The 27,874-nt window shown below is 44.6% G+C and overlaps 1 protein-coding gene across 1 annotated transcript; it reads left to right on the forward strand.

Moving 5' to 3' along the window:
* Positions 1 to 6,457: 6,457 nt before the first annotated feature.
* On the forward strand, positions 6,458 to 22,022 carry REST (RE1 silencing transcription factor). The gene is made up of 3 exons (XM_066186182.1): positions 6,458 to 7,368; positions 13,421 to 13,504; positions 16,529 to 22,022. Exons 1-3 carry the CDS (start codon positions 6,468 to 6,470, stop codon positions 18,223 to 18,225), a joined length of 2,682 nt encoding a protein of 893 aa, XP_066042279.1. The 5' UTR covers positions 6,458 to 6,467; the 3' UTR covers positions 18,226 to 22,022.
* The last annotated feature ends 5,852 nt before the right edge of the window (positions 22,023 to 27,874 follow it).

Consider the following 27,874-nt stretch of genomic DNA (forward strand, 5'->3'; position numbering starts at 1 on the left):
TTAGGGATTATTTCACGCTAGTGAAACTATGTTTCTGTTGACTGAACAATTACTGGAGGCAAAGTGGAAAGGTTTATATGTTTATTTAGGCAATGTTTTCAACTTTTCCCCTCAGAACAGTTGCACTGGTGCAAACAGCAAAGGTTGGAGAGCTGGGCTGGAGAGAATGCTGGAAGTTTTTAAAGTCTTTTTTTAGTCTCACTGCATGATTTAAAGTACCCTCTTTCTGCTACTGTACAGTCCTGAACCCCTTTTCCAGTCCCTGGTACTGGAAAGGTACTGCTCTTCCAGAGACTCAAACTGAACTAAATATTGCCTGGTTGTCAGAGGGCGAGCTGGTGCTTGCAGCAGGTAGGAGAACAGGCAGAGGCTGCTGTTCTGGGAAAGGTGAGCAAAGACTCAGTGGTGGAGGAAACAGAGAAATAAAGGGCCAATTTAAAAACGGGTGAACATCCCACATGGGTTTGGCTGAGGGACACTTCCAAGCCAGTGGGCATAAGAAGCCTGGTGAGAAGCAGGAGAAAGAGGACTGTGGCTAAAATGCAGAGGTTTCTCCTAGGAAACTTAGGTGGAATATCCAAACCTGAGGTGAATAAGACAGACTCTTCCCAGCAGGACTTACTGAGAGTGGACATGCAGCATGGAGTTTGGCTTGCTGGGACCAAAGGGACAAGGCTGTGGTCAGCTGAGCCCCACCACACAACCACATGTTCCTTCTAGAGGAGGCCTTCCTCTTCCCTTGCTCTTCCTCTCACCCAGCAACTGTACATTACACCTTCTCTCCTCCCCACATAATCCCTGTTGTTGTCGATTAGCCAGAGGCAAAGCACAGAGGGCTGTTGCTTAAGGAACAGTTGCTCATCCGGGGAACTGTTGTCCAACACCAGGCACAATATTCGCTATCCTGTCATCACCCAAGACAAAAAATGTACGTGTCCAAATCCAGTTACACCAGAGCTCCCATACGAGAAAAGCTTCTAAAAACAGTTTTACGAGTTGTTGCAGCTGGACGTCTGTTTAGGCTGTGGCACTGTAATTTCAGGCACAACTTTACCCTCCCCTTTGGAACAGTTACTGAGGCAACTTTAGTTTTAGAAGCCAGGAATTGCTGCAGAGGATTAGTGCTGTGTGCCTAGCCCTGACACCCAGCTGCACAGCTTTCAGCTGCAAACTTGAGATCTTGTTTTCCACAGCAATCGGTACCTACTGCCTCTCCCTTCCATGGACTGAAATCAGTGGTACCAACCACATAAATGGGAAATGTGTAAAGTCTGATGGCACAAAATTAACTGTTCAGAGCATCTTGAAACAAACAGGACCTGACAGGATGTGTTTTGTGCCAGGTTTGTGATTTGAGTCAGATGGCTGTGGTGGATTAGGTCTGGCACTGGCAGCCTGAACACTGCGTTTACTGCTTGGTAAAATCCCAGCTGCAGTAGTTGGAAAGAGTCATATGTTAGAACCTAAAGATGTTTTGAAAAGGCTATGTCAAAGAGGTACAAATATTAAGCCTTACTGCTTGTAGAGAAATATCCTGTGAGTAAAAGGGCAACTTTCAGTAAATACCATTTTGAAGAGTCCTAGCCTTCTTTGCACATTGTATTTTGAACTGTATGAAATGATGTCTTTGCTGAAGTTTGCCCCTTCAGAGTATCAACTGCTGTCCAAGAAGGCAGCAAAACCATAACAAATGCAATCTACTCGGTGTGCTTTTCTGAAAGAGCCAAGAGCAAGTAACTGTAGATAACCTTCTGGAAACTTGTACTCCCTCAAACTGACCCCTATTACACCCACTTCTAGGCAGAAGTGAGAACATGGCATTTCCATTGACCTTGTAAGGTAGGACAAACCAGTGCTGGTCACTGATGAGGAGATTTTTAGAGAAGTAGTTTTCATGTATGTTGTTCCACTGATCCTGTTCACCACACAGATGTGGAAACCTTCATACTGGAAGGAGGGAGGAAGTGCCACACTGGCTATGAGTCAGAGAATTTTACTGACTCTTAAAAAAAATTATTTATTAGATTCCTCTCATCATGAGACTTGTGTCTACCGAAAGCTGTAGAACAAGCTTGTTCAAAAGGATTAAGGCAAGAATTTCTGAGAAGTGAGTGATGCTGCATGGAGCTTGAAATTTTGGCCCATTCTGACCTTCAAACCTGACATGTCTCATAAGTAGTGAACGAGGCAAAACAAACCAAATGGAGACCTTTTTTAACCCAGACAGAAAAGCTTTTCTCCATTAGCACCAAAAGAGATTCCTTTCAGAGCACAATACTGCAAAATGTATATGTGGTGTAAGGCTCTGAATAGTGCTTGTATTGTTAAAGTAAGTGCTTGTAGGATCTGGTACTGGCAGTGAACCATTTAATATTTGATTTTTTTTAGAACACTGGAACCATAAACACATTTTAAAACATTAACATAGACAGTTACAGCACACTGGCGTACTTGCACAGTACAAAAGTTGAGAAATCTAGTCAAACTGGTTTTGAAAGGTGAAAGAGATCTCTGGTGAAGTGATAAACATTAAAATACTATTAAGATAACATTAATAGCGATGCTTTCAGAGAAGTCTAAGCAATCTGGTCACTAGAAAAAAAAATGAGGAAAACCAGACAGTGCAAAAAACCTGCTTCCAGGCAATGAACCTAAAAGGGCGCTTATATCAAATCCAGTTGTGAAATTATGCACAAAGGAAAGAACCAAAGCTCCCATAGGAACCTCAAGTCATCTAAAATGCTTTAACAATTCTGAATGCAGTGTCTTTATTTTTATGACATATGGATGTTAATATTGAAGTATGCTTTCTATTAGAAACACAGTTTCAGCTCCCTGCTCTCCAGCTGATGCAGGATGGAAACAATCCATCTGAGTGTTAATGTCAAGTTTCTTGTTTTGGCAGAAGTTTTTATTTACAATTGCATTTTTTTGCAGATGTTACAGGCCTTGATGTGGAACATTTCTTTCATGATACATACTCGCTGCAGGACTATCTACATTCAAGCTGCTCGAAAGCATCCAGACCACAAAATAATTGGTGTAGCCACTTCTGTGGGCTGCTAAGATTTCTTGGGGTGCACATGTGGGATTTTTTTGGAAAGCACTGGAGAACTAAGTGCACTTGACTGCTGGCATAGCTTAGGAGTGGTGTAACTTGGGTTTTAACCTATAAATCTAACGGGGCAGTCCTAGAATTAGGGGAGTTTGGGAATGCCTCAGACTTGACATAAAGCTCAAAGGAGCTTTTCACTGGGGAATGCATCTTTTGTGTTTGCCTGGCATAAGGAGAGTGTTGAGCAAAGAAAGAGGTCTCTGCAAATAAGGCAAGTTCTGCAGGAAGAGGTGTAGGCAATGTCAACAAAACTACTCACAGAAATTGGACTGAAGTTGGGTTAGATTTTTTGGAGTCAAGTAGTCTGAGCAAGTAGCATCCATGTATTTCATGAAGGCAAAGCTTTGATATGAGTCTGTCCCCCCATGTGCTCAAGTACCTCTGCCACGGTAGCTGCTCAAAGCTGTATTCTGCATTAATACCGGAGCACGGCTGTGGTCCAAGCACTGTGCTCCAAACTCTGCATATCCTGAGAGCAGTGAAGAGGGAGGAAAGACACATGGAGTTTGCAAGGATGTGGTGCCTAGGCAAGGGACCTCGGGTTAAGGTTTTAGGGCAACCTCTCTCAAATAAATCCGTTACATAATATATAAATATATATATAAATTCACAACACAGCATATGTGTATTACAGAGTTTCTTTTCTGGATGATAAAAATGACAGGCAGATATGGAAGCTGGAGAAAGGAGCTTGCCCTTGGGAAACAGAAGTAGCTAAGGTAGAGCCAGGCAGCAAGATTAGCTAGAACATGCACCACATCTCTGCTGTGCAAGTCAGGAAGGCTGTTACTCACAGGAACAGATCAGGGATACTTTTTAGATTCTCAGTTTAAATATCTAACAGAGTATCTTTATGGTCCTTCAACAATTCCTTATGCGGTTTGCATTCCCCAGTTGTTTTTGTACCCAGGGAAAAAAACATTTACTTTCCCCAGTTTCAGAGATGTTTCTGCTTTGCTAGCTGGGGTGGCTGGCCCTCTCTCTGCACCCACTGCCACCCACTGCAGCATAGCTTGCTTTGAGGTTGGCCAGATGACACGGAGAGAGGGATTTTTGCAGCCTCCCAGTGATTTCAGCTCAGCAGATACTTGGCTCCTGCTGAAAGTTTTGAGATTTATAAATCAACTCGACCTGAGGAATTTCAGGGCCAAGGAAATTTTTCAGATATTCATGGTGAAGAGCCACATGAGTGCCCAAAAGAAAGAACCACTAAGAAATTTGGGTTCCTCATTTAGCATTGGGATTGTCACCTAAGCAGGACTGGATACTGTTACTGAGCTCTCTGTTGCAGCCAGTGAGCCCATGGCTGAGCTCCGCAAAAGTGACCTTTGGGGATTTACCCTGATTTTGGAACAATGAGGACAAACTGTGAGGGTTCTGAGTCCTATGATTGCATAAGGCATTTTATATTTTGAGAGCAATTTGAGTAGTTTAGTGGCCTAGTTTAGTGGATCCATGCCATGATGGAGCAGGGTGAGTCACAGAATCAGTTAGGTTGGAAAAGACCTCTGGGGCCATTGAATCCAACCTTTGACCGAACACCACCATGTCAGCTAGACCACGGCAAGAAGTGTCACATCCAATCTTTCCTTAAACACCTCCAGAGATGATGACCACCTGCCGGGGCAGCCCATTCCAACGTCTAACCACTCTTCCCGTGACTAATAGCTAACCTAAACCTCCGCTGGTGCAGCTTAAGACTCTCCTCTCTTCACTAGTTGCCTAGGGGAAGAGACCGACCCTCATCTGGCTACAACCTCCTTTCAGTCGCTTGTAGAGCAAGAAGGTCACCCCGAGCCTTCTTTTCACCAGGCTGAACACCCAGTTCTCTCCGCTGCTCCTCATCAGACTTGTACTCGAAACCTTTCACCAGCTTCGCTGCTCTTCTCTGGACTCGCCTCGCGAAGGCGATGCCCTGGGCACCGCCTCGAAGCTGGTCAGATCAGCGTTATCATCCCTGAACGGGACAAAGGAGCTCACGGCAGCGGGGCCGGACACGGGCAGACGCCGCGGCCGCCCGTTCTACCCCTGCACAAGAACCCTCCCCTCGGGCGGGCGCCCCTTCCCCCTCGCACGCCGCCCGCCCGGTGCCCCCGCCGCTGCCGGGTGACCCCGCTGGGCCCGGCCCCTCCTGCCGGGGGCGGGCGGGGCGGCGCCGCCGCTGCGCGCTGTGTGCTGGAATGCGGGGGCGCCTCCGCCCGCCGCCGCCGCCAGCAGCGCCTCCCGCCCGCCCGCCCCGCCCCGCAGCAGCCGCGCGGCCGGGCGGCCCCGCGCCGCCGGTGGGTGAGTGAGCGCGGCGGGGCCCGGCGGGGCCGGGGGGGGGGGCCGGGAGCCGGGCGAGAGGCGCTGTCCAGGGCTGATCTGCGGCCGGCGGGCGGGCGGGGGCGGCCGGGCGGGCCGGCCGCGGGGCGATCAGCACCACGGCTAAGGAGCCGCGCCGGCCGCGGGGGCGCTCGCCGGGCCGCGCCGCCGCCGGAAGGCGAAGCCGTCGCCGGCCGGGCCGGGCTGGGCCGGGCGCAGCCGCAGGCCCCGGGCCCAGGAGCAGGCCCGGGGCGCCGCTCGCTGCCCCTCCCGCGGACGGGCATCGGGTGGGCGCGGCCGCCGTGACCTTGCCGGTACCGAGGCGCTTCCTCCGCCCCGCGCCCCCGCACCGGCGCCGCTGCCCTGCCCTGCCCGCCGCGGGGGGAGGAGGAAGCCGGGCGTCCCCACCGGCCGGCGGCAGCGGGCGGGCCGGGGGCGGCGCGGGGAGGGCGCTTTGTGTGGGTAGGCAGAAAATGGCCGCATGCCTGTCAGGCAGGGAGGGAGGGAAGGAGGGAGGGTGGCGGGGGCACGGCCCGGCCCGGCTCTCCCTGCGGATGTGCGCCGGGCCGCGGGGAGGTCGCCGCAGGGCCGGGCCGCCCCCCTTTGTTGGCGGCCTTGGGCCCGGCGGGGCCCTTGGGGCGGGCGGCGGCCGGACAGGAGCGCTCGGCGGAGCCCGGCAGCAGCACCCACCGGCCCGACCTGCGCCGCCCCCGGTGTCTGGCGTGGCGGGAGCCGCGGGGCCCGGCCCGGGGTCACTCGCCTGTCCTGAGCCCCGCCTGGGCCCTGGGACCCCGTTGTCAGCGCCTCCCGGCCGGCCTCCACACGGTGGGATCCCGCACCGCACGTAGGGAAGAGCCCAACCGCCCCTTCGGCTGAGGAACGAAGTCCCCCAGCTCTGGGTTCTGCTTCCCGCTGCCCCAGCACCTCAGCAAAGAGCTTTGGTATTTTTGGTGTTCCCTGCAGGGCTGCTTTGACAGTATACAGCAAAGGAAACTTTTCCACACTCGGGTGCTTACAGGTGTTCCTTTTCTCTTCCAACAGAATTACTGCCATGGCAACTCAAGTGCTGGGGCAGTCTGGTGGGAACAGCCTCTTTCCCGGCAGTTCTAATATTGGCATGGCATTGTCCAATGACATGTATGACTTACAGGACCTTTCTAAAGCTGAGCTGGCAGCTCCTCAGCTTATTATGTTGGCAAATGTTGCCTTGACAGGAGAAGTTAGTGGCAACTGCTGTGATTACCTGGTTGGAGAAGAGAGACAAATGGCAGAACTGACAACAGTGGGGGACAGCAACTTCTCAGATAGTGATGGGGAGGGTATGGAAGATACCCAGGCTGAAGAGACTGACCGCGAGGCACCTGAAAATGTGGAATTAAGCTCCCTTGAGGTTCCTAGTGTGGAAACTCAAGGTCCAGCTGCTTGTTCCCCTCCTAAGGCTCCCAGTGTGGACAAAGATGTCTCAATGGAAGCACCGAGTACTCCAGAAAGCACAGAGGACAAGTGTAAGAGCTTGAAGAGCAAACCATTTCGTTGTAAGCCTTGCCAGTATGAGGCAGAGTCTGAAGAGGAGTTTGTGCATCATATCAGGGTTCACAGTGCTAAGAAATTCTTTGTGGAAGAAAATGCAGAAAAACAAGCACAGGTGAAGGAGTCTGATTCCTGCACTGCAGAAGAGGTGGATTTCTCTAAGGGCCCAATCCGCTGTGATCGCTGTGGCTATAACACTAACAGATATGATCACTATCTGGCTCACTTGAAGCACCACAACAAAGCAGGGGAAAATGAGAGAGTCTACAAGTGTACCATATGCACTTACACTACTGTCAGTGAATATCACTGGAAAAAACACCTAAGAAATCATTTTCCCAGGAAAGTGTATACCTGCTCAGAGTGCTCCTATTTTTCAGACAGGAAAAACAATTATATTCAACATATTCGAACTCACACAGGTAAGTTTTTCATCTTTTTTTGTCTGAAGTGCAATAAGACTACTGAGAATCTGTGATGAATGAAGCAGAGTCTTTCTGCAAAGTCTGTTCTCCTCTGATAAAGCTTTGTGCTCTCTTCTCTTGTGCTACCAGGTTATAGCCTAGTGGAATTTGATTTGAACTCCAGGCTACGGTCCTAGAGGACTGAGAAAATGTCAGGTGCCAAGAGGAGATAAAGGGCATCCTGTTTAGTAATCCTAAGCAATTTTTTTGAAGAGGGCATGACAAAGTGTGCCTGTGATAATTGTCAGAATCCACGACACCAAAACCTGATGTAGTCTAAAACCAAAACAAACAGGTTGACAAAAGGTGCCTGAATCCCATAGGTAGTTTTGAAAATAGTACCTTTAGACTGAGCTGAAACTTGACGGTGATGTAATTACAGAGAAGAAGGAGCTGATAGGTACATGCAGAGGAGTCCTCCAGCATCCACAAAGTCAGAAAAGAGTTGAACAATGAGTTAATTCCTTTTAATGCTCAGAGGCTTCGTTTTTTCTAGGGTCTGCATCACTGCAGCAGCCAGAAGTAGACACATTCTTCTCTTGCTCTATAGGAAGCCTTCGAGGGAGTCTGGCCTGATTTCCTGACTTCTCCTAACCTTGGTTTGTAATTGGAAGGGACAGTGTGAGGCCCCTTTTTTCCCTGGTGTGTACCAGGTGGAATCAGAGGACTGCAGTGTTGCTGCTGTCCCTTGAGCTGGGACCACAGGTGACTTAGGAAATCCCTTGCTTTTTATCAGAGAGCCTCACCACCCTCTCACATGGGGAGTTCTGATGAACCAAAAGTCCTTTTGAGGAGGGGTTATCATAGCCATCTCACCTCTCTGGGCCATGGGGTGCAGTTACTTTGCCTGCTGATCCCTTTGGAAGTGAGAGAGCAATTCAGAGCTTCCTTGCTGCTTCTTGGAAGCTTTTATTTCCACCATGTCAGGGCTTTTCTGTGGAGAGGGCTCACTTGCTAACCATCTTCTATAGCATGCTCACCTGACTTGGTTCCCCTTTATTGTCGACTGTGCTGGCTGAGCAAAACACTGGGGAATTTCTCCTTTAAAGTCATGTTTTGTCACAGCAGTGGCATGAATGGTTTGGAGGTTTCAGTTCAGTTGTCTGCAGCTGTCTGGAAGGGGTGGGCACTCCGGAGGCCTCGGGGCTGGGCTTAAGTTTAAGTGTGCAGGAGTTTGTGTTTGTCAGCTCACTTTAGTGTATGCTTTGTTGGGGCTGGGAGGGTCCGCTGGGAATTTTAGTACTTTAAAACATACTGTTCTCCTAAGAATAGCTCTGTGCTGTTATTCAGCGGATACCATCGGTTTCAAACTCAGTCCTGTCTAAATATTTTTTTCTAAACAAGTAAACAAAGTTTATTGTGAGAAGTATTAGGAAAATGGTGTAGTTTCTCCTCCAGTTCATTTTCTTTATGTGTTTTGTAGGAGAGAACAGGAAAGAGAGCAGGTAAAATGGCAAAATAGTAGGAAAAAGCCTAAATTAATCATGCGGGGAGCTCATGGCGAAATGTGAACCAGTGCTTTGGTTCCTGTCTAATTTTCATTTGTCTCAACTTTAAATTCATCTCTGCTTGTGTTTACAGATGACATTAGGTCCCCCTTTCTGATTTCTGAAAGCACTCGTTGAGTTTTACAGGAACTAACCATGAAAGCATTTCTGCTGAGGAAGTGTTCTGTTATCAGTGCATTTGACCAATTTGCTGATGAATTGTATTAAACTTTTTTAAAAATCAAGCATACCTGGATCCCCTGTTTCTCCTTTCAAGACCGTGGTGCAGTCAGGGTCTCTCATTCTTTTCATTACTGTAATTAAGCTGGAATGAGTGATTATGATTTCAGCATGTTTTAGTCTACCCTTGTAGGCGTTTCTTTGCTACTTCATAACTACATAGTTAAGTTCTTTCAGGCAGTTCTTGCTAGATAAAAAAACTTCCAAATATGTTAGCAGAGTGATTTAGGAATGTGCCTTGTTTCCACTAACATTGATTTTGTGGAGGAGAGTGTTGAAGCTAGAGTATTAGGAGAATGAATAAGCTCCTGGCAGGTATATTTTATACACCAGCCTAAAAGTCTCTGCCACTACTCATGTGTAATAAATTGCTTTTAAGAACACAAACAAAACCAGAACTCAGAAAAAAATCCCCACAAACAACCCTCACCCCAAAAAACCCTGAAAAAACACCCACAGCTATTTTATAGTTAAAAGTATTTGTGGACTGTTTACATAACAGTATTGACTTTAGTAAAAACTGTCTGAATGATACCAAAATAGCTTTGGATTGTAGTTTTCATTTAAAACTAAAGAAACATTTGTTGGGAAAAATGAATGGGATCCATCCATCCCTCATTTTCTTCCTATTTTATGGGTTCAGAGTATTAAAGAAGAAAACTGGAATTGTTTGTTTCTTTAGTTTCCTGATTGCTAATAGGCTAAATAATTTTGGATAGATACTTTCCTTTCTCTCCTGTTTTTTGTGTTTTTTTTTTTTTATCAGGCTCTTTTTTTTGCGGGGGGGGGGGATGCCTCTTTGCATTTAATTTGATTCTGTTAGAGGCATACAATTTTCTGAAACACTGACTGTACAGAGTGGAGTTTCACAGGATAAATGTGCTGCTGCTGGAGGAAGGCAGTCTCAGTTTTCTACCTGTATCCTGGGAGTAGTTCATTCAGCTCACTGAAATGGAGTAAAGGAGTAAAAATACTCCTTTCCTCTTCCCCAGGCTGGTTTTCTGCTGGTTAGTGAACTTAGTTGCCTAAGTAATGACACATGCAAGTAGCAGAGCACATGGTCAGAGCAGGGAAGGGGGCTGCATGCCAGTACCTTGCAGGATTAGGAAAAATACCTTTCTTCTGCATGTTTGGGGATCACAGGAGGGCAGGCAGAGGTTGTCTGCCTGCCTGTTGTTGCTTGAATTTGTGTTGAAAAGCAGGTGTTCCAGAACCCACCCTGTACTGAAGATACCTTGCAGCTTGTTACAGTGCTTGTGGGGCAGGCTGCTGACAAATGTGGGGGACCTTGGGCAGAGGAGTGTTTCAAGGACCCTACCGATGGTCATAGGCTTGTCACCTGGGAAAGCTACATCTGGAAGAGCCTATCTGCTGCCCAGGAGGGGCTGGCTGGAACTGTTCATACAATCTGTTCCTCTGCTGCTTGGGCAGAAAGGACTCTTTGTGTCAGGGACAGATCTACGTGGGCTCGTTTGTGCTCGTTAGACCTTTTAGACCGATTTTTCACTTGATTTACCTGCTGATGCTGGAGCTGTACTGTGTGCAAGACAGTGCAGCATTGTTCTCTTTCTTTTTTCCCTATTTCACTTGTTAGAAGAAATTTCTAGAAAACTTCCTTGAAAATAATCTGAAGGGCTAAATAACCAAGACATCTGCTTCAGTCAGTCACAATGTTCTGTGTCTAGTTTTGGTTTTGGATCGTTCTTGCTTGCCACTGTGTTGAAAGTTTGATGGAAGCAGATTTGTTTCTAGCAGATGGAACTTCTAATGGCATTATAAAAACAGGCTTTATCAAGAGATTGTTAAGGAATACCTTGGGTGCAGGTAACTCAGTGTGCAAGCTGCCGTTCAAGATTAGGTTTTGCTTAGGGTGAGTTGCAGAGAAGCCATGAATTGCCAACCCTGTACTGGTGGTGCCAGCCAGGTGAATGGGCACTGAGAGACACCGCAGGAGCCATGAACTGCCAACCTTTTGGACAACAAAGCAGATGAAGACTGGGGAGGCCAGCAGGATAGTTGGACATGGAAGGCTCAGCAGCAGGAGCAGGAGACTGAGGAGGAAGAGCGAGACTTGTGTGCAGGTAGATTGTGAGGGTATAAAAGTGCAGGGGTTCCACCCTTGGGTCCTCTTTGAAGGCACCAGCTCCAGGTGTTTCTGTGTTACTGTGCCATGAGTAAATGGCTTTATGGAACGAGACATCTGAGACTCTGCTATGGGAAACCTGGGATCGAGCCAGTAAGGAAGCCTGGTGTGACTGTGTGTGAGCGGGGTGTGCAGGGAGTCAAGTGGGGCACCTGTTGGGTCACTGGAGCCACCCGCCGTGAAAGGGCTTCAGTCCCAGCAGTCTGGCCTTGGGAGTGACTCTTGAGGGTCTCCTGAATGGTCAGACTGGGGACTTTCCTTAACAAGATGGTCTTAAACTTGTAGGCTGGTGTCAGTCTGCCTGTTCATTTGCATGGAGTTAAGTGCCTGCTTGAGCTTTTGCTAGTTTGGGGCTTATTCTGTAAGTCTCTTCTGGAGAGGTTTTTTTGATGGCTTGTTTGCATATAATGAACCAGCTTGTAGAATTACAATACAGATCCTTTGGGGAATAGTATTTTACAGAACAGCCTGTACAATGCATTTAATTTTCAAGTGGCAGTAACACATTTTAAATTAGTTGTGTTCATTATACTTAAATCTAGTATGTTTTGTGGCTGTGCCCTATGTAAAAAAGGCCATGAAAGAAAGCCTGTTTCACATTCCTAATATTGTAGGTAACTGTACAGATATGAAATTTCAGGTAATGGGAAGAAGATATGACTGAATATTCCTGGACCTTTGGCCACATACTTTTTAATTGTAAGAAGTCATTTAAAACCAAAACTATTTCTTTGTAACAGAATGACTACCTCTCCCTTGAACATTACTTAATCTTATTGTGTGTGTTTCGGCAATCTCCTACCTTGTTTTAATTGGAAAGGGAGGGGAGTTGTGGTTGTTAGGGTGAATTTACCTTTAAACTGCTGATCTAATCAAGAACGATAGTCTAAATGTTTGATGGAAGGAAGAAATGTGGAATTAATCTGCATTACAAAGGCCGCTTCTACTGCTGTTTTGGCACAGGCCAGCAGTGGAGCCTCACATCACACACTGGCAGATGGAGACCTTTGCTGCTGCAGATAGAGTTGTGCTTCTGAAAGTGAACACATAGCCTGTGTGCAGAGCTTTTGCTGATGTCCAGGACTCTGATTTGAAGAGCACCTTGGTTGTATACCTCATATGTAGCAAATTTATCAAAACGCTGTAGTGTAATTCTGGCTATGATTTGAAGAAATACTAGGACTAACTTATTTTTTCCTTGTCAGCTTCACTCCTCTCTTTTCTTTTGGGTGTCTACTCAAGACTAAAAAGTGTTTGTAGTGAAGACAGTGTGTGAGCAATTTGGGGCAAACACCCCTGGTGCTTATCTGGACTTGCCTAACATGTTAATTATAAAACTGTCTGCCTTTGTTTGGAGCTTGTCTTCACTTGAAAAAGATTTTCAAGTATCATTGTACTGATACAATTTTTAGCTACAATTACAAGCTGACTGTCCTCAGCAGAGATATAATTTATGACAGGTTGGTTTCCATTAGTTCTCCAGAACCAGTAACTCTTCAGGCATGGGATTTTGAGTCTTTGAAATAAATGTTTATGCTACACTTAAGCTTTTGCTAGCAGCATAATTTCACTGATCAGGGCATCATGCTTTTCTGTGCTGCAAGCTATTTTCACTCTGCCAGTAAAACTTTAGAAGCCAAGACCTGCTCTATCTGCACTTGTGTTCTGGTAAATGTAAGTCCATGTGGAATGGATGGTCGTATCCCATCTTAATCCACATTAAATATGGAGGTTTCAGGTAGGGTGTTAAGCAAAGCAAGAACATACCTAGTTTCTTACAGGATCTTTTGTGCATCTTCTGAGTGTTGGGAGAAAATGCTGTGGGGAAGTCAGGTCTGGTAGCTTAAGGCTTCCTGAAGTTGTCTGTCCTAATCATCTTTTGGCTGAGGTTACTGTTGACTTCAGGTGGACATTAGGATGTGCCTCTGTTATATCCTGCCCTTTTACTACCCTCATTCATAGGGCATGACACGTTGCAGTGGTCCAGCTCAGGCATATGCTTCTCACTGTCCTTTTGCTGAGAGATAACATGCCCTCAAATACAGTGTGAGGACCTGTGACAGCCTCCTCTGTGTGGCTAGGTAACCAAGTTTGGGAATCTGCTGTGTTTCAGTAACTACTTTTGTGTTTATTTTTGCAGGGGAACGACCCTATCAGTGTGCGATGTGTCCTTACTCCAGCTCTCAGAAGACGCATTTAACCAGGCACATGCGCACCCACTCAGGTTGGTATGGAGCGGCAGCAGCGGGACTGAGGGATAGGGGGTGGGTCGCAGTATCACCGCATGGCTGCAGTTGGAAGGGACCTCTGGAGGTCACCTGGGACAGACCCTGGCTCCAGCAGGGCTACCTAAAGCAGTCTGCCCAGTTCTGTGTGAGTTGCCATCTTAGCCAGTATGGCCTGAGCTTTAGTTCCATTTTTAATGGGAAAGGTTGTCTTGCTAAGAATGCTAAGTGTCATGAATAAAACTGATAATGGGAATAGTATCTTTTTCTTTTTACTTTTCAAGATCTATTCTGATATTCGTAGGGCTGCTCTAATAGTCCTAGTAATCTAGTAATAAATACAACATTGCCATGATATAGGAGCAAATTCTTTTACACTGTCTGCTTCAAATCAGTGAAGCTGGGAACATTTTGAGTAGCTGAGAATCTCCTCTGTGATGCCTGGGATTGAGTCTCATCCAGGGTTTCTGAGGGAACCCTTAGCTTTTATTTAGTATGACACAGTCATGTAAATTAGTGTCTGCTTATGGCAAGGAGACACAGGAGGAAAAGCAAACTCAGAGGATTTTCACAAGTGACCCAGTCTTGTGGCACTAAAAGCCAAATTAGGAGTTTTCACTAGCCTTTATTTCCCATTACTGGTTGTGAGCTGTGCTGTTACAAACGTTTGCTCTTGTGCTCTTGTGAATCTCTTTTTGAATGATTTAACAGCATTTTTGGGAGTTGTAACACCACAGACACAAGCATAATTGTCCTTTATGACTCTCAGAGGGGAGTTCAGGTAGACCTGAGCCTGTGCTTTCGATTTGTTTTTGTAAAATCTGAATTGATCAACCCTAGGTGAATTCCTAATGCTGGCAAACAGGAGTTGAAGTCTCCTGAACAGTAATTGTCTCAATTTCAATTCATGAGGCTTTTGATTGAAACCAGGAGACGGGCAATTTTAACCGTACTAGAAGGGGGGCTTGGGCCCATTAAAAATAACCAGGTTTAAAATGACATGTCAGTATTTTGGTGTGAGAATTTTGTGAATGTAGTATTCTGCTTTCAGAAACAAAAATAATACTTGGTTGAACCTCTGGTTTGCAAATGAACCACTAAATTTGCAAATGGTTTGGTCAATACCGAACCTGGAAACCATTTCACAAACATATTGCTCTGCCCTTGTTCTGTGCAAGGAAGTCTCATCTCCAAAGGAGGTAAGGAGTGGGATATGCCTGTGGCCCCTGCCTCAAAGGTCTCTGAGGGAAGGCATGAGTTTTGCTCTCAGGGGTCTTGTATTAATAGCTCTCCTAAATTCTATTGTATGTTTTGTTGCAATGCCCAGGCAGCTGCACCTTTTCTATGGCAATTTCCGGACTCCTGCAGTTGACAGGCTGACTGTTTAAGGCCCACGGGTACTGAAGCTTTTTTTCCCATGTCAGACAGCAAATGACAGTGGTTTAGAGCGTAATTCACAGCTGTTTTTTTAGCCATCTTGGTACATATCCTTTTCACTTGCGCAGTTAAACGCCAGGATTTAGTCGACGGACACAAACTCTTCACATGCTATCTTTGAGTTACCTGCTTGCAGCTGCCTCTGAGCACTCTGTGCACTTAGAACAGCTTGTTCATGTGTATGTAAGAGAGGCTGTTCTTGTCCTCCCGCAGTGCAACACAAAACTGTTCTTTGAAGTGTAGGTGATAAAGGCTTTATACTTGGAGGAAGGATGAGCAATAAACACATCAAGCTTAAACTTGTAGAAAATGTCACCAGGAAGTGGGAGGAAAAAAGAAGGAGGTAAAGTGGAGAGGGATGGAAACAAAGTATCTCTTCTTTTATTTATTTAAATAATAAATAGATGCTCCAGACATGAGATGATCTGGACTCCTAAACAATTGTCCCCCTGCTTCCTGCCAGGGAGGCAACACAGCCTTTTCTAGAGTTTGTTAGGGTGTTGCAGGTCATGTGGTTAACACACAAACAGGCACCACATCTTCAGTGCAGGCTGGCTGGTCTCCTGAGCCGTGCTACAGAGCATGCTTGAGTATGGGCAGTAGCTTGCAGGGGTGGGAGAAGCACTATTATATCACAAGCAAAAGGGACTGGAGTGGTTTTCAATGTACTGAAGAAGTAGCGTGCATTAGTTCTGCAGATCAGTTTTGAGGTGCTGGTTCAGAGCTCAGGAGCATCCCAAATTCCTCAGCTAAATTGATACATGCACAGATGCTCCCAAAGTATTTCTGGACTTGAGTTGTTGCAGAAGTGTTTTTCCTATTTGCTTTGATGTGTAAGGGGAAAGCTACTTCTGTTGCAGTGGCATGCACTAAGCAGAACATTTCAGGAACATTTCTACAGGAGTCATTACACTAATGTAAATGCAGATTTTAATAGTAACATGGTGGCTGTGGACTGCATTTGGTTGGCTTGCCAAGAGTAGCCTGCAGCCAGAGCATATGTGTTTGAGGCGCCAAAACAGTGAACTGAATTTTTTCAGAGGTAAAGATCATCTGGGCACCCCTTTCATGTTCTTAGGTTTTTGCTAGCTTCTCTTCCCTCATTTCCTTTTCAATGCAAACATGAAGTATGCTAAATTTGTGTAAAGTTGGACTTTTTTGAAACGTTTGTGTGAAACTGCTATTCATCAAATGTTACATTTCCATTTTTCTACAATGCATTCAATGGACCAGTTGGGTATGGATTCCATTTGCTAATAGTACTGTAGAGAGATCTCTGCCGGTATGTATGCCTAGCCAGAACCTGTGACGTTGTTACTGCTTGTTTGGTTTTGGATCCCTTTCCTCCCAGCCCTCACCCCTTCTCTCTTTTTTTTTAATATTTTGTTCTTGGTGTCTTGTGGATGTGTTTGTGACTTGTGGATTTCTTATGTTGACTTTGCTTAATTTTAAAGGCGCATGGATAATTTTTTTTTTTTTATCCTTTCCAAGTTCCATATTTCTGTATCTGTATTAGCGGGAAGCAATTGCTCCACAACCACCATGTTAATAATCACCATTATTCCCTTCCATCCTTCCTTCCTTAGGTGAGAAGCCATTCAAATGTGACCAGTGCAGCTACGTGGCCTCAAACCAGCACGAAGTGACTCGTCATGCGAGGCAGGTGCACAATGGGCCGAAGCCTCTGATCTGCCCGCACTGTAACTACAAGACCGCTGACCGCAGCAATTTCAAAAAGCACGTTGAGCTCCACATCAACCCGCGCCAGTTCCTCTGCCCTGTCTGTGATTATGCAGCGTCTAAAAAATGTAACCTGCAGTATCACATCAAGTCCAGGCATCCCGATTGTTCTGACATCACCATGGATGTCTCAAAGGTGAAGCTGCGGACTAAAAAGAGCGAAGCTGACTTTTCTGAGAGTGGTAATGACAAAGTGGAGAAGGAGCCAACGAAAGGGGATTCAGCTGCAAAGAAAACGGAGAAAATTGTGAAGGTAGAGAAAAAAGATAATTCAGCAAAGGAAAAGAAGTCAGCGAGCAATGTTTCTGCAGGCCAGGTGACAACCAGAAGTCGGAAATCGGCTTCAGAAAACAAGGAGATGGATATTAAAACTGAGAAAAGTACTGAGAAAACATGTAAAACGAAGAAGGTCAAAAGAAAGGCAGAGACTGAGGCAACTTCCTCAAAGCAAGAGCCTGCTAATGATACCTCAGTAGTAACAAAAAAGAAAAAGAAAGTGGAAGCTAAACCCAGAGACTGCCAGGAACCTCAAAAAAGTGATGTTGCACCAGAGGAAGAGCCTAAAAAGCAAAATTCTTGCCTCAAGAAGAGCAGAAAAAAGAAAGCTCTGAAAATTAAGCACTGTAAAAAGAGCAGTAAACTTGATCAGGAGAAGATTGAGGAAGAGGAGACACCAGATGAGTGTCCTATCACAGAAGAAGATGGAGGTGGGAAGCTGGACACTGAGGGCAGTGACCAGAAGGAGCAAGATCCCACTGACACAGTGGCATTAAGCAACAATGGTGGTCATGCTCTCAGCGGGGAGAGCACTGATCCCAAAGGAAACTGCATCCAAAGCCCGGGGCAGCTTTGTCTGCCAGCTCAGGATGCAAACACAGAAGGTGAGGTAGAGGACCAAGAAATGCCTGCGGCAGCAGGAGAGAGTGAAGACACTGGTGGTGCAAAAGAGGAGGAGAAACAGGTGGACAAAGGGGAAGACACTTGCTCTGAACAATCTTCCCATGCAGTGTCTTCTGAAAAAAGCTTGGATGTACTCATGGATGTGGTGCCAGATCTGGCACCTGAGAAGGAGCCAGAGGAAACTGTGGCAGAAACTGAGACTAACTCAAACCTGATGGACCTGACCAAGACATACCTGCCAGCGACTGAGTCAACAGGGGATGCTGTGCCAGCGCCCGTGCCTGAGGAAGGGTGTACACAAAGCCCTAAAGTGACTCTGTCCTTATCTCGGGATAACACAGCCGTGAATGAATCTCAGGAAATGGAGGAGGATGAGGGCATCCACAGCCACGAAGGCAGTGACATCAGTGACAACATATCAGAAGGAAGCGACGACTCGGGGTTAAATGGTGCTCGCTCTGTACAAGAGGAAACCAGTCCAAAGATGCCACAAGGAGCTCCGGACACCACGGTGGCCAGGGAGAACTATGTGTGCATTTTTTGTGACCGCTCATTTAAAAAGGAAGGTGAATACAGCAAGCACCTCAACAGGCACTTAGTTAATGTGTATTATCTTGAGAAGGCAGCCAAAGGGCAGGAGTAGAAACAGCTGTGGTTTGGGGAATCTTCTTTTGTAAGATCTTACACAGCTTATGTAAAAATATTGTAGATTTTTTTTTTTTTTAAGCACGGTTTGCTTTAGTGTCTGCATTGGTTTCTTTTTTGGTTTAGGTTTGGGGGGGTTTTTTAAAGTTGAAAATATTTTGACAACTTTATATGTCATGGTGAACTCATTAACTATTGGATCTCTTAATTAGAGAAAGCAGGTAAGGTGTATGAGGTTGTGTCCTATAAAGTCACTGTAGGCTTCTAGTCCATTAGCTTATGCAGCTCTTTTATAAACTGAGTTTTAGGAACAAGACTGGAGCTAACAATATACAAGTTGGATGTTTATAGAGCCACTGGCATAAGTTGCTTTTTGTTCTAGCAGCCAACTCTTTCTCTCCCTTTTTCCCTTTCCCATTTATTTTTTTTAGTTCTTTTCAATGTATCTTGATGTTCAAAGTGTTAAACTACTTGATGGTTTTTCTACCCGGAAGATAGCTTCTATTACATAAAGAGCACTTTGTAAAAGAAATCAAAGTTGGCTAGTGATGAACATAACTGTTTAAGCTAATTACAATTATGAACTTACATTTCAGATCCCCTAAGCGTGAATGATGAGCCAAAATTTGAGAGTAGTCCTTCCAACTTTTGATTGGAGAACCTCTGTCTTGATTAATATCTTAATCACTGATCTGTAATTGGCTTTGTTGTGGGGGAGCAAGTTTGTTATTTTTAATTTCTGCTTTTTGTTTTTTTGATTGTGCTTTAAGGGCTTAAAATGTTGCACTTGTTTTTGATTTTTACCTATGCAGTTTAATCTTCTAGGCATAGTGCTTGTGCAGTATATGTACACTTTATATATGCATGTTTGGTTTTGTATGTGTAAGGTTTTTTTATTTGGAAACGTTCAGACTTGTTGCTTACCGTGGGACAGGTTTCTGTGGCAGTTTTCTGTGATGCTCCTTACTGCAGATTTTTTTTTTTTCCCTGGGGTGTGATTAACTGTGCATGAAGTTGCTGAAATTATGAACTGCTTGGCTATGTATTTTTAACTGGGTTTAGAATTGTACAGTCCTTGAGCAAAACGATACCAATGCAGTTCCAAAACACTTTACAGGATTTATTCTGTCATGGAAATGCCACTTCTGATACTTTGAATACACATGCAGAGTAATAAATTCTGATTTATAATTTGGGATCACCAGACAGGAAAATATTCAGTCTCAGTGGAAACAGTCTGCAGATTCTGCAAGTCTTCATGATTTTTTCCCTCCCTTCCATTTTCATTTTTGTGGTGGACAGCAGTCAAACTTCATGAACTTCAAAAAAAAAAAAATAGTAGCAGTGATATAATCTAACCTCTCATACACAAAAAACCCCAACAAACAAAGATAAATCAACTGGTAAGCAACAAACCTGGCATTAAAAAACTGTAGGAATTTCTGCTCCATATGAACTCAAGTTGGATTTAATAAAACCATCCTTGCTTCCCTCCAGAGAGAAACATGTAAGTTATCAGATTGTCATCTCAGGTCTACATGTCATGCCAGGAGTTTTTAGTTCTAAACAGATTTCATTTCTAGCACACACAAATGCAAGAGAGATTGCATCCCTAACTGCTTGTAGCCAACCAGTGGCAAAATGTAAACAAAATCCAACCAGCAGGGAAGAATCAAAACCCTCCAGGTCCTGTCTGTGCACTCTTCTGACTGTCATTAGCTGCCTTTCCAGTGGGAGCAGTTGGGGACAGCTCCAAAGAAGCAAATTTGGAGGCAGGTGTTACTTGGGGAGTGGAGTTGAAGAGCTCAGACAGCATTTGTCAGAGCACTTTATTGCAAGTAACTCTCTCTGTGTAAGCTCTGGAATAAATCCCATTTTTCACTGTGTTGTCCCCACAGCATCTTCCCCTCCAAACAAACCCACTGCTGTGAATGAATTGAGAGCAACAATGCTACATTGCTTCTGTTTTTGGGAGAGATTGGTAATAGGAGGCCAAAGATTTGAGAGGGAAGGCATCCCTCATGGCAGAAATAAGTTGTATAATGTATAGTGAGTTTTTGTTTGCATAGATAGTGTTCAATCCTTACCGTGGCTGCGACAATCATTGTCAACTCAAGATCAAGTTGCAACTATATTTATGTTAAACATTAAGAAAACAAACCTAGTTGAATTGTTTTCATAAACTACTAGTTGTAATAGTTTTAGATGTATTTTTTTCTTCATAATAGTGTTTCTTTATATATAAATGTTACCACCATTTGTGAGTGATGTGAGCAGATGCTGGAAATTCCAGTACTGTGTAGAGGTTTAAAACTCCCTTCCTGTCCTTGCAAAGAGCCTTTGCCATTTTGAGAGACTTCAAGGACTTTAGCTATGTTCAAGTAAACTCATGGACTGGCCTGATAATTTTTCCTGTTTGTTTTTTAATGAAGATGATGCTGTTGACTGACTTTAAAGTTCTCTCTGTGAGACAAAAGCAAAGGTGTTCTCTGAAATACTGTGCTGCACATTTCTGTGAAGTGGTCAAGGTTTTCAATGCTTGATCTGACAAGAACTCTTCGAAGACAACAGTTGACTCCTCCTTGGGGGGGGTTTCCTACCGCAAGACGAGAAACTGAAAATAAATTATTAACATATTAAGAAGAAGAAAAATTGATTTTTTTTTCCTATCTGGCACCCATCAACAACGTCCTGAACTAGCTAATCTTGGTGCAAAACTGTGTTGGAATTCTCTGCAAGGCTTGGGATTATGTTACATTAAAAAGGCAAGGATGTAATGCATTGTGTTTGTCTCAAATGTTAGGCACGGCTAGTATGAGTATTTCAGCGGGAGTGCGGGTCACGTAGCTCACCATATATATGGTGGTCTTACATTGCTGTGTCTCCCTTTAAACAATGCCTTTTTTTTTTTTTGTGTTTTTTTTGGTCTTTTTCAATATTGTTAAATTATTTTGTGTTGGTTTTGCCAATGCTAGCATGTTTATGTTTTTTGGCAATAATACCTGTATTTGTGTTCAACCTCCAGTACATGGTTGGAAGGATTAGCATGCTGATATACCCCTACACTGCCAGCCCTTGGTTGAGTCATGTGTTTTGGGCTTTTTCTGTATGAATCTATAAACTCAAACTAACTGCCCTGAAAAATGGTCAAGAAATGGCTAGCTAGGCACTTAAAATCCATGGTATTGCAATTGTTGTTTCTGGATTTTGATGATCTAGGCTGGAACTCTAGTCATTTAAAGAAGAATGTTTAACAGCTGACAGGCCAGTTAAGATACAGTAATGTCATTGATTTCAACAGATTTAATGTAGCTGAAAGGTATTAAATCAAATTCAAGAGTTTCCTTGAATGTCAGTTGTGTAGATATGTGGCGTGCATATGATATTAACAGAATCCAAATAGCTAAAGAAATTGTTTTATGTGTACATATATTTTTCCCCCTCTAAAATTACACTAGCTAACAAACTTTTGTAAGCTGGCATGGAAACATGTTTATGATGTTTAGTTGCACCATGTTTGATGCTTTTACAGTGCAATACTTGTATTCTCTGAATTAAACCAAAGGTAATTTTTTTTTTCATGCTCTCTACTGTAGTGCATGACAGTCTTTTCTGCATTTGTAATAGATGTAAAACGAGCCAGATCATACTTCCTGTTTTTACCTAAATCATGTATAAGAAGTCTTCTGTTCAAAATGTAGTATAAAGTTAAACTAAATTGCATTATATTAACCTTTACAAGTGTATTTTCCTAAGCATAGTTATGATTAAATAAACTTTATTAAGGAACCTGCAGCTTCTATCTTCCACTTATTGATGGCTGTGGAAGCCATTTGTGGTTAGGGGCAGGATCAGTGCCAGTGTCATTGACAGAGCTCCTGAAGACCTCAAGCCAGGCTGGTTGACTGTAAGGAGTCAGTACAGAGATGCCAAGACTTGAGTGCAGACAGCGACAGTGGCTCCAGAAATATCTTCTTTTCCCTTTTCAGTGTATTGTTTTCATTTCCCTGCCCACTTTAGTAAGGACGGGGCACAAGGTGGAGGCTGCATGCACACGGACAAGGTTCAAATGCAATGCTGGGCCTGTCTGATTTGGAAGGATGGGTCCAATGGGCATGAAGGCAATATTCTCTGCCACCAGAGAAGTGCTGCTTGATGGAAGCTGTGTAATTTAAATTTGAGTTTCAGCGGTAATGCAGGTGACAGTGGAAATGTGGGTTTGTGAGCCGTGCAGTTGTTACTGAAGCAGCAAAGAGCAGGGTGCAGTGCTGCCACAGGACATGGGGGCTGCAGTGTGACAGGGGCTGTCAGTGCCCAGACAAGGGGCAGGCTTGGATTGCTCCTCCTGAAGTCTTGTAGGCTGCATGTGAGCAGTTTATGGTACAGACAGGGAACAGGGAACAGCAGAACAGGAGTGCTGCCTGAGCCTGCCCACAGACTGCACGGGAGATGTAAGAGTGTGGCATAGAGATGGCAGGGGCTGGGTGCCTGAGTGCCTTTTGCCTGTGCTGAGTTAATGATTTCAAACTGGATCAATAAAATACTAGCCCTTTGTACCACCAGCTAGTGCTGCCCCCCACCCTCAGGAAGGTGTTCCTAGGACAAGCTGGCTTATCTAGAGAACCCGAGTGGGTTGGCAACTTGAGAAATCGTTTTCCCTTATACCTGCAGTCAGGTCATCCTTATCTTTGACTAGTTTCTTGCACCCTGGCAGAAAACCTGCGGGTTTTTTCCCAGTAGAAAACCAGGATAAAACCCACTAGGCTGAAACCATGCTAAGAATCTGCTTTGTGCTAAGTTGTTTTTTAACAGAACCAGATGGTCAAGCAAGAGTGCATGGCTCTGCAGTACCTTGCGGGCCAGCGGGAGATCCTGCCCACACAGTGAGCTGCCCAAAAGGTGAGTTGGCTCGTGTGATGGATGGCTTAGCTTCCTGATGGCCTGTATGGGGCTCATGTCTTAATTCAGCTGCCTTATTCAGGCTTTGCTAATGCTCTGAAGGAGCTCAAATGCCAGGTTCCTGATTTTGGTTTGGTGGTTGTCTTTTGTTTTTAAAGCTTAGCCTGCTGACATAAATTGCTTTAACACTGTTCTTGTATATAAGTGTGTGTATGTATAATATAAGCTATATGTAGGAAAAGGTAGATCTAAAAGGAGAGATACTTCCCTTGCCCAGGCTGTATTTATAACCTCAGTAAATTGAGCTCTCTGCATCTCCCCCTTGGCTGGGAGCACCAGACCTGCAGCAATGCACCCTGGCTCAAGCCAGGCAGCTGAACCTGTCACTTGCCCACAGGCCGGTCAAAGGAGCCTTCTTGGTCTCCTTAGCCTTGTATAGGTCAGAGTGCTCAAGCTGCTGTCACCCGTAGCAGAGGTTGTGCTGCAGGTGAGAGACAGATGAGGTTTATTACTTGGTTTGTTTCCATCGAAAACAGCCAAAGGAGAGTTATGGCAAACAGTTGAGTAGAAGGATAGTGACTGGTCCCTTGGTGGGGATGCCAGGGGCAGGGACGTTGACAGTGCCTTGAGTCATTGCAGAGTGCATCTCTCAGCTCATATATAGATGTCATTCAGCAACTTAACTCTTCAGGTGAGACCTCTTTGGATAATTTTAATAAAAGATTGGAGTGTGAGTAGGTGCTCAGTCTCTGGGAACACAATGTCAATCTCATTTTTAGCACAGTAGCAGGAAAAATGGAGAGCACCTCACTTCTGCTCTCATTCCTTCCTATCCTCTCTGCCCTCAAATTCAAGGGAAAAAAATTAAATCCCCATGAAGTCACCAATTGCCTTTAAGTTCATTTTTAGGTGAATATCTTCCCTGCTCCCCATGGCAGAACTAGAGACATGTTTGTGGTGGTTTTTTTTTTTGCACAAATCTGCTCTTTCTCTTGCTCTGTTTTAATTCTAGTCTCCTGAACTCTTTGTCACGGAATTTTCATTCAAAGGTTTCTATGCCTTTTTCAAGCATTAGCCAGCAAACCCTGGAAATGCTCTGACAATTCAGGCAAGAATTGCCCCTATTTAATGCAACCGTCTATGGAGACAGGCAATGTAATTGAAGTTAAACTAAGAGCTCAGTAACTTCCACCACAAATCCTGGGACTCCTATTTACCACTTCTAACTAAAAAAACAACCACCAAACCCTGTCTTTTCTGAGCAGTCCTGGTCCCTACAAAGTGTATGCATTCCTGGGGGTCTCCTGCTGGCTCCCTGACATAACTCTTAGCCCCAGGCAAGGTCTCTTGCCTCAGCATGAACTTGCAGGGTTTGTTTCCTTCCCTGGCAAGGGCTGAACTCCCCTGGGCCAGCTGGAGCTAAGCAAACCACTTTCTAGGTTGTCACCTTGCTCTGTAGGCCATGGGTGTGGCTCAGCTCCTGCCTGGGAGCTGAGGGCATGAGCTGACCTCATTTGGAAATGGACACCTCTCTTTCCAGCCAGCTCTCTTCAGGCAAAGTGCGCTGCTTTGTCCTTGGGTCTCTCCAACATGATGATCTTCCCTCCTCGTCTACCTTTTCTGTGGTCTTTACTGTGTCTCTCAGTGCTATTATTACAGTGCTGTGGCAATTAAGAGATGACCAAAACTCAGATCACTGGTTAAGAAGAAGGACCACAGAGGAAAGGAAATGTTTTCTTTCCAAAGTAATCTGGTTTTGACCTCCTAGATCTACCAGTGGATGAAAACAATGGGGAAAAAGAATTTTGGTCAGCCTCAACACTTGATTTCAACTCAGAGCCTGTAATTTGGTGGCAGTTCTGAAATGTCTTATAAAGAAAGAATGTTTTTAAACTACAACTGGCTTTCACCTCGCCTAGAAAATTTTTTGGCCTGATTTTGATACCATAGAGCCTAAAATGGCCTTGGATACCTTGAATAATTTTCCTCTAAAGGGAAAAAAGTACAACATACCATAAAAGGGGACAGAGTTACAAAAGCCTTTGGTTGACAAAAACCATCTCCTCCCGAAGATAGGCAGCAAGAAAGAAATGATGTGTCCAGCTTTACAGGTGATATCAGTTCTTGGAGGGATGAGCACTGCACTGTTTCCCTTCTGGTTTGGGCCAGTATGGAAGCAGAAGAGCAGGCAGGAAAGGTAAGGGACCACTAAGGGACTTGACTGGAATGAGATGAGGAAGCTACAGTCAGATTCACAGTGGAGTAACTTGTTACTAAGGTGGGAAATGAACACAAGCCTTCTCTCCACTGCAGCCCGCCTTCATGGCAGGTGACAGGTGGCAGCACCTTCCACTCTAGTTTCTGCAACAGGAACCAAAGCCTAGTCTCACAGCTGATGAGGAGGCATAGAGAAAGGCTAGTGTACCCACTGAATGCCTTTCAAAAGGTTCTAAATTAGGACCAGTAGAAATTCTCCTTGTTGCTGTATGAGCAGAGACTGAGAGCTGACAATTTTCAGCTGGGAGGAGAAAAAGCCTGGGGGTTTGTCTAGACTTTTTTTTTAACTGAAAACTTTTGGATTTACAGAAAAATCCATGTGGAAATGTCGTTGCCCTTCCCATTGCATCTTGCTTTCTCCAGTAAGTACCACTCTGTTGTGCCCTGTAAACCTGTAGCTCATTAGATATCCATACAAATGTGATGCAGATGTACCTAACTCAGTGTTACATGGTGTGTCAGAGGAAAATCCACTTTAAATGGTGATGCCAAGGATAGAACTCTACTCCTTGTAATAGTATTTGTGGTTGAAGAGTTGTTTTTCCCCCCACTCTTCCTTCCAGAGGTCTCTAGCATCCTGAGCCAGGATTCCCTCGTGCTTCAGGCAGGAGGGAGCTGTGCAAGCCCGCAGGCATCACTAGATGGTGCCAGCAGCCCGCCAGCTCCAGCGCTGCTCTTCCAGCCGGAAGGAACAGCAGCTTCGAGCTCCTGGCTGTGCGCGGGACACCTCGGCTGAGGACGACAAGCCCGGTTTACTTTTCCGAAGCTGAAAACAAGAATCAACTGCATTTTTCACAAGGTTCCTAGTTAGTGAGCCGCTTCTAGGCAAAAATGGTGCCAGAAATAGGATCACGTTTTCAAGCAGCTGTAAAATTTTACACGTGAAGAAAACGAGCAGTTCTTAGGAAAGGAGTAACAGTTGCAGCAGAAGAGGTATATGACATGTTTGTGTGATACTGAACCGATACTAACCTACTGTGTTACCCCACTGTGAGAAGTCAGAACATGCCGCAGAGCACTGATGGTGTTGGTTTCTGTGTGTCTCCAGATACTCTGAAAAGGAAATGCACCTGGAACCAGAAACAAACACTTTCTCTGAACAGCATTCTTCCAAGAACATCCAGGAAAACAGAGGCTATAAAAGCTGTGAGCCAAATGACAATTCAGCTGGTTGACCCATTGGGTTTGCTTCCCCCTGATGAGAATTTGGTTGTCAAAAGTAAATCTTACTCAGGAAGATCCAAGTGGACAAGCAAGTCTGGACAGGTTTTTTTTTTCCTCCTCCTAAGGGACATTTCAACCTTTCAGCCTTTCTCTATGACCTGAAGTAGGATTTGAAAATTTTGAAAACTGTTGAAATAACATAACTTCATTGCAATTTCTCCCACTGCAGACTTGAAATAATTACTGTAAAAATATATTTTGCATTTTTGTTGAAGTTTTTTCCATAAGGAAACCCTCTGGTGGATAATTTCCAGCTGGTTCTTGAGTTTAGATTTGTATACCCTGCTTTCTTTCATCTCTTCCCTTTTGGCCTTTGCTCTCTTCCTTGTGCCTAGTCATTAATGGGTTATAATGCTGCAGATCATGAGGTTGCATTTGCATTGTAGTTTTTATAGCTTCCAAAACCACAATGTGTGTTTATTTCAGAAAGTGAAAAGATAAAAGCCTTGGTCAATAAGTAATTTCTTTACTCCATTATATACTTACCCCCACATTTGTAACAGTAAGACAAAGGAAGAAGTTTTCTAGGAGTCTGTTGGGGTTGGTCAAATGTTTTCTTGGGAACACTTTCACACACACAATGTTCTTCAGTTAATCTAAAGCCCCACAATTTCAGCACAAACAGAATATGGAATTCTAGTGAAAAATCCAGTAATAATTTTTGATATTTTAAATTATCTTTTAGTTGAATATTTTTAGAAAAATAATGGTCTTAACAATTATTTTATGGATTAGTTGACTTCATCTTCTATTGCTTACCAGCTGTCCTTAAAACTGATAAACTTATAAATCTATTGACTAAGTTTTTAACTAAGTGCAGTTCAAAGTGGGAGAGGCAAACAGTGACCATGTTGAGGGTTCTGGGGTGGCTCACTGAGCCAACCAGTCCCCAAAATTTGAAGGTTATCAAGACCCTGTATTACATGAATACTTTAACCATCTGAATTATATGGTTTGATATTTCATATAGATTAAATTCCAGCAGATTTTCCCCTTAATAGAGAATTTGCCAATAGGGATAATTCTAATAGGAATTTCAACTGTATTTGTCCTACTTAGTCATAGTGGAAATAAGTGAGTGGAGGAAAACACTCAAGAGGAAAAAAAAGGAGAAAGGCAGAAGGAGCTGCAGAAAGGATGCACACATTCCAGACTTTCTCTGTGTGGGTTAATTTCCCAGACTTTGGAATGGGATGACACTACTTTGGTCAGTTTAGGTTAGGTATCTTAGGTTAGAGATCTGTTCC

The sequence above is a fragment of the Chamaea fasciata genome, unplaced genomic scaffold, assembly GCF_029207755.1.
Source record: "Chamaea fasciata isolate MVZ Bird 193981 ecotype frontalis unplaced genomic scaffold, bChaFas1.0.hap1 SCAF_6, whole genome shotgun sequence".
NCBI classification, from domain to species: Eukaryota; Metazoa; Chordata; class Aves; order Passeriformes; family Sylviidae; genus Chamaea; species Chamaea fasciata.

Excerpts from the sequence above, each read along its gene's own strand:
- REST (XM_066186182.1), top strand. The coding sequence starts at position 6,468 with ATGGCAACTCAAGTGCTGGGGCAGTCTGGTGGGAACAGCCTCTTTCCC. Across the intron at positions 7,369-13,420 it reads ACATATTCGAACTCACACAG|GGGAACGACCCTATCAGTGT; the intron begins GTAAGTTTTTCA and ends TTATTTTTGCAG. Across the intron at positions 13,505-16,528 it reads GCACATGCGCACCCACTCAG|GTGAGAAGCCATTCAAATGT; the intron begins GTTGGTATGGAG and ends TTCCTTCCTTAG.